The 10,368-nt window shown below is 42.0% G+C and overlaps 1 protein-coding gene across 1 annotated transcript; it reads right to left on the bottom strand.

Annotated features, from left to right (window-relative positions):
• Positions 1-526: 526 nt before the first annotated feature.
• On the bottom strand, positions 527-1,888 carry LOC113066419 (uncharacterized). Its single transcript, XM_026238317.1, has 4 exons — positions 1,653-1,888; positions 1,465-1,535; positions 1,224-1,289; positions 527-994 (listed from the first exon to the last, which is right to left on the bottom strand). The coding sequence occupies exons 1-4, from the start codon at positions 1,705-1,707 to the stop codon at positions 527-529; spliced, it is 660 nt and encodes a 219-aa protein (XP_026094102.1). The 5' UTR covers positions 1,708-1,888.
• Between the last annotated feature and the right edge of the window lie 8,480 nt (positions 1,889-10,368).

The raw sequence follows: 10,368 nt of genomic DNA, 5'->3' as shown, positions 1-10,368 counted from the left end.
CTTGTGCTCCTGAATGTCTTCCTGACATATTGGCTGCACCATCATATGTCTGACCCCTTAGACAACTCATAGGAATATTTAGCCTCAAGAGGACATCCGCAGCCACCCTAGCAATTTCTACTCCAGTTGTCCCTGGAACTTCATATAAACCAACAAAAACCTCTTGTGGTATCAGGTCATGGTCCACATATCTAAAACAGATAGATTCTTGCTCTACTCCTGAGACATCTTGAGTGCCATCTATGATGAGTGAGTACTGCAAAACTGGTAGAGACTGGATAGAGACTGCAATACTTCTGACAATACAATTTCCTAACAATTGCAAAATCTCATTTTGCACTGGAGGAGAGGTATAGTCATGACAACGGGATAGCCAACTAGAGAGACTAGCATCATCTTTGGCTTTAAATTTCAAAAGCTGAAATAGATTCCCATCTTGGGTCTCATGGCCTCGCAGTGCCAGACCCTGCCTAGCTAGGTACTGTACTGAACTTACAATATTTTGCAGGCAGTGCCTAGCATTATCTTATTGCTTTGCCCAGGCACTTGAGAGTTGTGAATCTACTGGGTTTGCTTCTTGAGCACTAACTGTGACTGCATGATGATGCGATTTGCTATTCTGGTGGCATTCAAAGCTAACAAGAGCATTCTTCCAGTTACTAAATCCCTTAGAGGAAAACGCAGGGTCTGCTTTTTTGGACAGTGTATTTTTCTTTATTGTGTATGTTTTCACACAGTAAAAACAGAGAATTCCCTTCACAGTGGGGCTATAGTGAAGCCATGGATACTGCTTGTACCAATTTTCCTGAAAATGGAGGACCCTATTTGACAGCTTTTGAACTGCAATGTTCTTGGGGTGAGGTTGGTTTGGCTTGATGTCAAAGTCCAGAATATCTCCAGTTCTACACTGTTCTTCATTGTTGTCACTCTGTTCTTCGATGTCGTCACTTTCACAGTTACTCTGTCTATTGCTGTCTACAGATGGATCAGCATCCTTAAAAATACACCACAGTACACAATTAACCACTCTGTATCAACTACCGCATATGAAAAATACATCTACACTATGATAAGGCTAGTAACCACTTTATGCCCATATTATTAAAACCATGTATGATGAGTGATTAATAAACCTCTAAATATACCAGTGCAATATCAATGTAATACAAAACAAATATCTACATTTACTCTTATGATAACATTGTTACCAGCCTAGCCCTCACCTGTGACCCTGCCTCTCCACTTGCCTCTCTTCCTGAGCTACTACCTAGCAGGACTGTTTCTGTCACCTGATAAAATGAAACAATGCATACAAATGAACAATGCAACAACTTGTGCCTGATCAAAGCGCTCATTTCAAACACACATTGACGAACTATATAGCAGATCATCTGCCTAACAATTGTCTCAATAATAAATCTCACTATACTAACATGTCAACATCATGTCAAAACTTGACCTCACCTGTGACCCTGCCTCTCCACTTGCCTCTCTTCCTGAGCAACTACCTAGCAGGACTGTTTCTGTCACCTCAGCTGGCAAAACAACACATTGACAGAATTAACAGGGAGAGAAATCTTAGAAAAAAAATGTTTTACAATTGCCGATGACTCTACCCTTTAGCAATTGAGAAAATATTTTAAATGACTTACTTGTATTTGTTTTAAAGTAGCTCCTAATATCTAACTTTCTTTTTTTAGCTGCCATCCTGACTCAGCACATCAAAAAAAAAGCCTAATTGACAAACACATTTGTTTCACTATATTAGTAAGCTCAGGACATTGCAGACTTCCACTTTTTTATCAAGTTCAAAATTCATATTTTACACAACCCTTACAGAAACTTGTGCAAAACACTAGACTTAAATAGAAACATGATTTGACAGATTTATAAATCTTTTTTAAATAGCAAATATAAAATAGTTGTCATGATCTTTTAGTGTAAGTGCCCATCACAAAGTGTACACACACACACACGCACACATTTTTTGTACTGTACAAACTGTGTAAAAAAAAGTCTACACGAACCCTACCCATCACAGAAAACTTTTTTGCATTTTCAAAAACATCAGTTAGATAATTTATAAGCTGTTTTCCTCATGTGAATAAAAAAATCCTTGTCCCCATAAGGATTTCAAATATTGCCATCGTTGTGGGGCATTTTACCCCCACAAGGGTTTATCAGGACATACAGAGACAGAGACAGACAGACACACACACACACACACACACACACACAGAACACCCAACCCCACACACACACACAGTTTGGGTTGGCTACTTATCCCGCGATTGTCATACATTGAAAAAAAACTGCACTGTCCCAGAATCAATATTTGACGCGATTTGTCCCGTATTTTGGTTCACATAGCTGTTGTTTTCTTTCTCCCTCACTTACCGCATCTAGGTTTCGGAGGAATTTTGCCGCTTCTCACAACCGAATTAAGCTACAGCCTCTCACAAGTTAGAAAGAAAAAGCACAGCCAATCGGATTAGCGATGTGGGTTCGCGAGGCGGGACTTCTACGAGATCACCAATTGTTGTGTACCAGGAATTGCGCTTTTTTCACAGAACGCTCTTGTAAGAGTGGTTTTATATATAAATATATTTTAATTTATATATAAAATTTGTTTTATATAAATATATATATTAAAAAAATCTAAATTATTGCAAGGGACAAATCAGTGGTCATTGGATATTGGTAGGGACACGTCCCTAGCGTCCCTACTAAATTCTACGCCCCTGACTGAATCCATTCAATGCACACATTCTCATTACGCAGAACACTTTGAGCGTGTCTTAATGTTAATGAACTTCACTAAACAGATGTGTGTGTTCCGCGCAAACCAGCAAAAGGTAAATATGCAAACATGTAGGACAAGTAGACAATGTATCCGTATCGAAGCTGATTATTAGCCTACTCTTGAGAGAGAACTGATTTGGTTTTTGAGAGACTGAGACGCGCAGCGCAGCTGTTTGATTGGTGAGCGCGCTGTGCTTATTCCATTCATTCGTATCATGGTAGCCTAAGCTTTCAATATTTGCCTTTTAAATATATACAAATAATATAACGTGTAGCTATGATGTATTATTATAGGTAAAATTACTCTTGCAACGCTCTGATTTCTGAGAGATGCGCAGAGAGGCGACAACAATGCGGTGTTTGATTTGCGCTCTTTTCACTCATAAAGTTTACATTCATTCACTTCTGGCGCTGATCCCCTGGCTCACCTGTTATCTAGCAAACACCAGACTGTGTCAGCTTCAGCGAGTATTCAGTAAGAATTATTCCTTGTCCGTTATTCGTTTTTTTAGCCATTATCCGTGCCATTCCGAATAAGGTATTCGGCTTCAGGCACAACCCTAATTATTACATTACATATTTTATTTTTACATGCAACATAGATAAGGTCATATAGTAACAGCTCCACGCAATATTGTAATTCTAAAATTCACGTTGTACTTGCAAACACTTTGTATGCATTATGGTTAATGCATGCTGGAGTAGTCGATTGTTTCCGACAGAGCTCGACTAGTCTATGCAAGCACTAGCACAGTATGACAAAAATTTCGCTGTATTTATGTGCGCATGCCCAGTAGAGCCAAACGTATCCATTCTAGCCTTGCTGCGCGCATTTGTCATATCCCCAGCTTTGTGTGTGTCTGTGCACTGTGCCAAGGCATCTGTCATATACATTTTTGACCACAGATATAATGTCAACAAAAAATAAAGTACATAAAAATTATCTGACCTTACAGTCCCAAACTTTGTTTGTTTATCCAAGTTTAGCTCCCAGGGTCGGACTGGGGGTAAAACCAGTACTCATAAGGCCCCAAATGAAGAGAGGGATATTTTACCTGGATATTTTCATGGGTGGGGGCCATGGGGGCCCATCAGGACTGCCTTGAACCTAATCAAGCTCTTACTAAACACACTAATCTTCCAGGTGTGTTAAGGCCAGTTGGAGCTAAACTTTTCAGGACATTGGCCATCCAGGATGTAGTTTGGAGACCCCTGTCCTACAGAGTTGTTACTTTGCACATGCTTTTGATCATTACAAATAATAATGTAAAATGATTTTCTTAGAATAGGAGATATGCTTTCTTTCGCATCACAAACATTATCAGTAGTTAAGTATGTGGTCTTGAAGAGGACCCTTTTTTCTTTCATTTGGACTCGGTCTTGGACTTGGACTCGAAACTTTTGAACTTGGACTTGACTTGGACTCGAACCTCTTTGGACTCGGTCTTGACTCGGTCTCGACTAGTCCTGGACTTGGACTTGACTTGGACTCGACAAAGCCGGACTTGACTACAGCTCTAACGTATACTGTATTAAAGTTTCAAATATTTGAAAACAACCAGCTGCAGTTTGAAGTTTTAGTGTGTGTTTTGTGTTCAGCACAGCTTTTAGTATAAGTCAGCTGGATCTCTGAGATTAATGTTAAAAGGTTTTTTAAATGTTTACCTTTAAAACCTGTTCAATATTTCAGTGTTGTGTAAGGAAAAAAAGCTAATGCTTTTAAAGGAATGTATTTTCTATTGGGTGAATATGAATAGTGGTCAGTACAGCTTTGGGTGACCTAATATGACAAGCAGAGGGGTTGTGCACGCGCATAGAAGGTGAGATGTTTCCTGCAGTGATCATCAGTCAACTTAACCTCATTAGGTCACACAACAATAACCATGCTAAACAGCTTAGATGACAGGGTTTTTTTTGGGTGGGGGGGGGGGTACTGAATATAGATATCTATACTGCTGTATGTTTCTAATGGTCTATCTAGCCTACATTCAGCATGACCAACTTTTTGGTTGACAACAGGCGGTGCAGACAACTTCAGGAAATACACACACCTTCTATACGCACACAGTGATAAAAACTTGTGGAGTCTGCTTAGGATACCCCCTCATGGTGTAATCTCACGCACAACCTTTCTATTTATCTTAGCCTCATTATGTGACCCACACCCAACTGAAGTTTGGTACCAAAGATAGTATTGATTGCAAGTTTGAGATTGCATTATTGAAGTGTTTGTATAGCTTCTATTGGATTAACATTGGTTTTAATAAAAAAAAGTTTTGTACTCCATTTGTCTGTTTTTATACTTGAGTTAAAACAAGACATTCTTTAAGATCATCTTAACTTGATACCCTAATTCAAAGACATTACTTAATTGAAATTACTAAGTTGAACCCACTAATGGGGATAAGTTAACAGAATGCTCATTAATGAGTTCACTTTATTTTGAACTTGCATAGCACAGTTGAAACAACAATAATTGTATAGTCATGTTGTAACATCAACCACCCATTCATCCAGCCGCCAGAGGGCGCCATCTCCTCATTACTGACTGTGCTCTTCTTCTTCCTCCACTTCCTGTAGCTTCCTGTTTAAATCCAGCTCAGTTGTACAACAGATTGCGAAGTATTGCCAGCTAACCCCTGTCTCTACCAAGCGTTTTCTCATTGCCACATTGATTGCCTCGTGTATGTTCTTTGCCGGTTCTTGACCTTGTTTGTTGGATTACGATTTGGGATTTGTTTGCTGTACGGACTGCTTGCTGTGATATTGACCTTGCTTGTTATTTGACCACGATTATCTGCCTTATCCTTGTGTGTGGTTTTCTCCACAATAAACATCTCCGCAAATGGATTCAAATACTCAACCGAGTCAGTCATCCTTACAGAATACTTCGCCTGACCAGAATCCAGCGGAGATTTCACAACTTCAGGCCGCCTTTGCTTATCAAAATGAGAGGATTACGGAGTTCCAAGCTCAACTTTCATCTCTCGACTCGACCTGAGGCGGTAAGATTTTCTTTACCAGATAAATTTGATGGCACAGCGGAAAGGTGCAAGGGGTTTCTTCGTCAATGTTCCATTTATTTTGAGAACCAGCCTGAGGCCTTTCTACGTGATACCACTAAATGTTCATTTATGATGTCACTGTTTACTGGCAAAGCTCTCGAATGGGCATCTGCTGTGTGGGATCAAGATGATATGATACGGACCTCATTCGATTATTTTTCGAAGCAGATTACTGAGGTTTTTCAGTACCCAGCTGGAGGGAGAGATGTATCTATGCAGTTGTTGGATTTGTGTCAAGGAAATCGTACTGCTGCAGAATACGCAGTAGATTTTCGCACCATAGCAGCGCAAAGTGGCTGGAATGAGGCCGCGCTTAAACCAATCTTTAAGCGAGGTCTTCACCCCAAATTACAATCAGAGATTGCTTGTAAGGACATGTATATGGATTTACAGCAACTTATAACCACCACGATCCGTATTGATAATCTGATACGTAACCATCCCACCTGTCCCCTAACAACTTCAATGTCTGCCACAACTGCTAGTGGCCTGGAACCTGTTGAACCCATGCAAATCGGCCTTACCAAAATCTCAATGGAGGAACGTGAACGACGGCGTGTACAGAGACTATGTTTTTACTGTGGGCAACCAGGTCATCAATGCCGTCACTGCCCCAACAAGCCCACACCATCTAAAGTGAGTATACATTCAGGTAATCTATTCACCAAGTGCTTGACTCTCGTTATGACCATCACTTATGCAAGTTACGTACAATGTGTTTCAGCATTATTGACTCAGGATCGGCACTGAACCTAATTCACCATGAATTGGTGGCTAAACTCAACATCCCTGTGATCCCTTGCATACCACCGATTCACATCACCGCCATCAACACTCAACCCATTGGCAAAGGTATCACTCATCAAACCATCCCTATTACAGTCAAGATTGGTGTGTTCCACTCTGAAACCCTCTCATTTTATGTTACAACTACACCCCAGCATCCAATAATACTAGGAAATCCCTGGCTAACCTTTCACGACCCACAGATTTCTTGGGGTTCCAGAGAACTTACCAAATGGTCACCGTATTGCCACAGTCATTGTCTACAAGGTCATATACCACTTCCATGTCTAACCACAAGTGATGAAAGTCCAATAACTAACGAAGCAGTTAAGATTCCCCCAGAGTACATTGAATTCCAGGAAGTCTTCGGCAAAGCCAAAGCTGCTACGTTACCTCCACACCGCCATTGGGACTGTGCCATAGACCTATTACCTAACACAGCACCTCCTAAAAGCAAGGTATATCCATTAACTATACCAGAAACGCAGGCCATGGAACAATACATTGAAGAAGCTCTGGAGTCAGGCTTTATCCGCCCATCCACATCACCAGCAGCATCTGGATTTTTTTTTGTGGAAAAAAAGGATGGTGGCCTACGCCCCTGTTTCGATTATCGTGGTCTAAACTCCATCACTATCAAGAACAGGTACCCACTCCCATTAGTTCCCTCAGCCTTAGAACAATTACGTGAAGCCAAGATTTTTACTAAGCTTGATCTACGAAGTGCCTATAATTTAATCAGGATCAGAGAAGGTGATGAATGGAAGACAGCATTTATCACCACCAGGGGGCACTATGAATACTTGGTAATGCCGTACGGCCTATCCAATTCACCATCTGTGTTTCAATCATTTATCAATGAGATCTTTTGGGACATTCTAAATGACCACATTATCGCCTACATTGATGACATTCTAATATATTCGAAGACACGTGAGCAACATATCCAACATGTGAAAGATGTTCTGTCTCGATTACTGGCAAACCACTTATATGTTAAGACTGAGAAATGTGAATTTCATGTCTCACATACCACTTTTTTAGGCTACAAGATCAGTCATCATGGAGTGGAGATGGACGCAAGGAAGGTTGAGGCAGTTACAGAGTGGCCACGTCCCACTACGGTAAAGGAAATACAGAGATTCTTAGGATTTGCTAACTTTTACAGGAGATTCATCAGAGACTACAGTACCATTGCAGCACCACTCACTGCTTTGCTTAAGGGGAAACCAAGGAAACTATCATGGACAACGCTTGCCCAGACCGCATTTGATACCCTGAAGACAAGCTTTACCACTGCTCCAATTCTGAAACACCCAAACCCTGACCTACCATTCATAGTAGAAGTAGATGCTTCTGACGTCGGCATCGGAGCAGTTCTATCCCAGAGACAAGGAAACCCTGGTAAAGTTTTTCCATGTGCTTTCTTTTCCAGAAAACTAACCACAGCAGAGAAAAACTATGATGTAGGAAACAAGGAACTACTTTCCATCAAGGAAGCACTGTCTGAGTGGAGACACTGGTTGGAGGGAGCACGTCATCCATTTCAGGTGATTACAGATCACAAAAATTTGGAGTATATCGAGTGCTAAACGTCTGAACCCGAGGCAGGCTCGGTGGTCATTATTCTTCACAAGATTTCATTTCACAGTAACATATCGCCCAGGAAGCAAGAATGGTAAACCCGACGCGTTGTCACGAATATATGAGTCAGAGGAAACTTCTTGCTGCCAAGGACCAATTCTACCCCCATCAGTCATTTTGGCACCTATTCGTTGGGATATAATGGAGGAAATTCAAAGAAAACAACTAACAGAACCCATACCATCAGGTTGCCCCCCTAACCGCCAATACGTTCCAGGATCTCTTCGGCAGCGCATCATGCAATGGGTCCATACATCTCTGAGCTCCGGACATCCTGGCACTCAGCGGACAGAGGAACTGGTACGCAATTCATTTTGGTGGCTTATTTAACAAAGGATGTCTCTTTGTATGTCAAATCTTGCAGCATGTGTGCACAGTCAAAAACACCACGAAAACTTCCAGCTGGTCTCTTGGAACCCTTGCCTATCCCTCGGCGGCCCTGGTCTCATCTGGCAGTGGATTTCGTCACAGATCTACCCAGCTCTAATGGCTGCACCACCATACTGGTAATTGTTGATAGATTTAAGTCCTGTCATCTGGTTCCACTAAAAGCATTACCCACAGCTATGGAGACAGCACAAGCTTTATTTCAACATGTTTTTTGAATTTATGGCATACCAGAGGATATTGTTTCTGACAGAGGCCCACAATTCACGTCCCGAGTATGGCAAGCCTTCTGCAAACAATTAGACATTAATGTCAGTTTGACATCAGGTTATCACCCTCAAGCAAATGGACAGGTGGAGAGAGTAAACCAAGAAATTGGGCGATATCTTAGATCATACTGTAGTCAAGAACAGGAACGTTGGAATGAATTCCTACCCTGGGCAGAATATGCAAGAAACTCCCTTACTCACTCATCTACAGGACTCACCCCCTTCAAGTGTGTTTTAGGATATCAACCCCCCATGTTCCCTTGGTCGGGTGAACCTTCAGAAGTTCCGGCAGTGGATGACTGGGTCAGAAGAAGCAAAAGAGTCTGGGACAGCGCTCATGTGAGGCTACAGAGGGCAATCAGAGCCCAGAAAACCCAAGCAGATCGTAGGAGAAGTCCCCACCCAAACTATCAGCCGGGTCAGAGGGTATGGTTATCGACTCGAGATCTACGGTTACGGCTACCCTGCAAAAAGCTCAGTCCACGGTATGTAGGCCCATTTCGGATAATAAAGCAAATTAATCCAGTAACATACAGGTTAGAGCTCCCAGCTCATTATCGCATTTCTCCTTCATTTCATGTATCTCTGTTAAAACCCGCTCATCCTGCTTCCGGTCCTGCCTCCGAGGAGAGGGAGCCCCCCCCCACCACTGGATGTTGATGGAGCTCTGGCTTACCTGGTCAAGGATATCATAGATTCCAGACGTCGGGGGGGGGGCAGGCTACAATACCTAGTGGACTGGGAGGGCTACGGCCCAGAAGAAAGATCTTGGGTGGCCGCCAAGGACATATTAGACCCATCATTGACCCGGGATTTCCATCATGCACATCCGGATCGTCCAGCACCTCGACCAAGGGGACGTCCACGAAGAACACCTGGAGGTGTTCCTAGGGGGGAGGAATCTGTAACATCAACCACCCATTCATCCAGCCGCCAGAGGGCGCCATCTCCTCATTACTGACTGTGCTCTTCTTCTTCCTCCACTTCCTGTAGCTTCCTGTTTAAATCCAGCTCAGTTGTACAACAGATTGCAAAGTATTGCCAGCTAACCCCTGTCTCTACCAAGCGTTTTCTCATTGCCACATTGATTGCCTCGTGTATGTTCATTGCTGGTTCTTGACCTTGTTTGTTGGATTACGATTTGGGATTTGTTTGCTGTACGGACTGCTTGCTGTGATATTGACCTTGCTTGTTATTTGACCACGATTATCTGCCTTATCCTTGTGTGTGGTTTTCTCCACAATAAACATCTCCGCAAATGGATTCAAATACTCAGCCGAGTCAGTCATCCTTACACATGTTGACTTGCAGAAGGCAATTCACAGCTTAAGAAGACTCAAAATAATGAGTTAAAACAATTCATTAATCCATTTTGTTTTTAATTGAAATTGAGGCAGCTGCTTAACTTATGATTT

The sequence above is a fragment of the Carassius auratus genome, chromosome 50 (genome assembly GCF_003368295.1).
Source record: "Carassius auratus strain Wakin chromosome 50, ASM336829v1, whole genome shotgun sequence".
In the NCBI taxonomy this organism is placed as follows: domain Eukaryota; kingdom Metazoa; phylum Chordata; class Actinopteri; order Cypriniformes; family Cyprinidae; genus Carassius; species Carassius auratus.
The sequence above is the reverse complement of the archived record's forward strand: the minus strand, read 5'-3'. Positions and strand labels throughout refer to the sequence as shown.

What these genes read in the sequence shown, in the direction of transcription:
- LOC113066419 (XM_026238317.1), bottom strand. Translation starts at nt 1,707, where the DNA reads ATGGCAGCTAAAAAAAGAAAGTTAGATATTAGGAGCTACTTTAAAACA. An exon ending in CTACTTTAAAACAAATACAA is followed by an intron (nt 1,536 to 1,652) that starts GTAAGTCATTTA and finishes TTGTTTTGCCAG; the next exon opens with CTGAGGTGACAGAAACAGTC. An exon ending in GTGGAGAGGCAGGGTCACAG is followed by an intron (nt 1,290 to 1,464) that starts GTGAGGTCAAGT and finishes TCATTTTATCAG; the next exon opens with GTGACAGAAACAGTCCTGCT.